Here is a 2,500-nt window from a genome sequence, read left to right as displayed (position 1 = left end):
CGACTTTTCGGTGTGCGGATCTGGACCACCGAGCTCGCTGGTGCTCAGTAGCCGGCGAACGGATTTACTCCATCGGAGACACAGAATAGCCCACCTGCAACAAAGAAACCAAAATGATTTGTTCTGTTAGTTATTTCCAATGTAGACGCAAAGTGAAGTAGAGATTAAAAGCCCCCAAGAAGAAAAGAAAGAAACTGGACGATCTTCCGGGAATCGAGGGTGAAGAAAGAGCAAACATTAGGATACACGCTTTCTGGTCAGAAACCGGGGGACTTCCCCAAATCGATTAGAGACCCATAACGTAGTAGCACGTTTCACGTGCTCCATTTTGTTTTTATTAATCCCACCAGAACGACCTACCCACTCTACCCCGGCCTGAGTGCTGACATCTATAATTAAAGTGGCGGAACAAACCCTTTTCACTGGCTGATCCATCATATAATTTCCGGAGTCCGTAGCACGATCGATCCTCCGCCCAAAATGATGATTGCCTGGTCATGGCTGTATAACCATCGCGAGACGCCATGAAGCGGCACGGTATTGTACCACTAATCTTATCGACCAATTCGCCGCCGTTTACGGCATTTATCGTGGCCCAACAATCCATCAATTTGGCCGAGGCACAGTGCGATACCAAACGATGAGGAAGGTGGTTACTCTCCAGAAACTCCGGTAGCAGCAGCAGCAGCAGCAGCACCCGATACAAACACACAGCAATCGGCGGTTGGCATCGTATCGTTGTGCCGTGTAAACGACGCCTCCGAGGAGTCGAAAGAAAGGTGAAAAGGAAGTGGTAAGGAGCCGGTAAAAAATCTAATTAGTTAAGTCTATTTTTACATGAAACATTTACCGCGCCGCCGCCTCAGCTGCCATCTCCATGGCCACAGCAGGGTTGCGCGATTAGATAAACGGGGACCGGCGTGCGTGCGTACGAACTGCCGTCGAACCCAGCAGTGTTGAGCAGCGAAGCGGGAGAAACCAAGAGATAGAGAGAGAGAAAGAGAGAGCGAAGGAGAGTTCGACTCCGCTCGAGGTTGCAAGAAGCGAGTCTCAGAGTGTGAGCAGCTCTTTTTGCATTTTTAGTGTCTTTGGAACGGGCGGAGGATTTAATTAAAATTCGCCAAGATAAACGGTGCGATTAACGACACCCCGGCTCCGTTCGCGGATTATGACAGTCGTTGATGTCGTCCCGGGACTGTCGTCACCGGCGACTTTCAGCGAGCGAAGATTCGAAACATGATACTGACGCCAGGCACTCGGTCTCCTCCCGCGTGTGCTTCGACACTAATTTATTGGTTGGAAGCTGCACGTTTTCGGCTCGTTTGCAGCTCGTTTTCGATATGCCTCCTCACTAGGAGGTTGTTAGGCGGCACCTGGAAGTACCTGCGCGGCGCGATCAACACCGTGCGCACGGTGCCGGATTCGTGTACGGTGCGGTGCGGGGCACTCCGACATCGAGATAAATCATTCGATGATTCTCCTGAGCCGAACCGGCAGAGCTTAAACGGAGGGGCGGTGACAGGCGTGCCCCTTCCGTGCAGATCGGGCGTGTGATCGCACATGGTAATGGAAGAAAGGGCTAAAGGGATGCAGCAGCAGCAGCAGCAGCTCTCCGAAACACCGGCAAGTATCGCTGCTGGCCGTGGAATTCAAGAAATATGGGACTCCCGGGGCAGCATGGTTTACTAACAAATTACTCCTTCGCTTGCCGCACTCATTACTTACGCGCCGGCTGATTAATGTACCGAACGTTCTCGAGTACACCGGCTTACACACGATAGTGTGCCTGGCCTGTAGTGTTGTGCGGGAACGCATTCCCTGTCGGCTCTCTCTTCTTTTCGGCATTTACGAGCCCCCGCCGGAGCCGAAGGAACCGGATGCCGACTTTTTCGACGTCGATCGATTTGTCAATCGTGCAGGTGATTTGTTGCTATCCCCCTCACCAAAGTTCCGATTGCATTCCATACGTTCCTCTGCAATTTACAGCAAAACAGCCACATGTTTGTTAATTATAGACGCTCCCCCAAACGGATATTGATTTGCTTCCGAGCTTCTCTCGCATGGCCTCTCAGGTCGCGGTTTCAGGTGCCCTCTCTGGCTATCAATTGATTGCATCAGTGTCCGAACGATTCGACTCGTCTCGAAGTTAATCGAGCGTCCACCACAATTCGTTATTAACTTTTTTAATGACTTTATTTCGGCTGGTTTACGAACCCCGAACCTCAATTCCATTTCACGATTTCTCCAAATATCCATGTCCCTCTAAACGCAGTTGGCAGGAGACATCGAGCAGAGAGAGAGAGAAAGAGAGGCTTCGCAAAACGGTTTGTCATGGCAGTCCTTCGTAGAAAGCCGAAAAAGCGATTAAGAATAGGAAAAAGATGACACGAAATGCTCAAAAGTAACGCGAAACAAGCGAAAATACTTTTACAGAAGATAGAAACTCCAACCAGTTTGACCTATTGTTTGGCAAACAATGGGGAAAAGGGAGCAGAACTAC

The 2,500-nt window shown here is 50.3% G+C and overlaps 1 protein-coding gene across 1 annotated transcript in view; it reads right to left on the bottom strand.

Moving 5' to 3' along the window:
• Positions 1-2,500, bottom strand: part of LOC125950421 (frizzled-4) — a 38,551-nt gene that overhangs the window by 12,946 nt on the left and 23,105 nt on the right. The window contains exon 3 of the mRNA XM_049678401.1: positions 1-94. This exon is cut by the window's left edge and continues 106 nt beyond it. Coding sequence (XP_049534358.1) covers positions 1-94 — 94 coding nt within the window. The remainder of the gene's footprint in view (positions 95-2,500) is intronic.

The sequence above is a fragment of the Anopheles darlingi genome, chromosome 2, assembly GCF_943734745.1.
Source record: "Anopheles darlingi chromosome 2, idAnoDarlMG_H_01, whole genome shotgun sequence".
In the NCBI taxonomy this organism is placed as follows: Eukaryota; Metazoa; Arthropoda; class Insecta; order Diptera; family Culicidae; genus Anopheles; species Anopheles darlingi.
The sequence above is the reverse complement of the archived record's forward strand: the minus strand, read 5'-3'. Positions and strand labels throughout refer to the sequence as shown.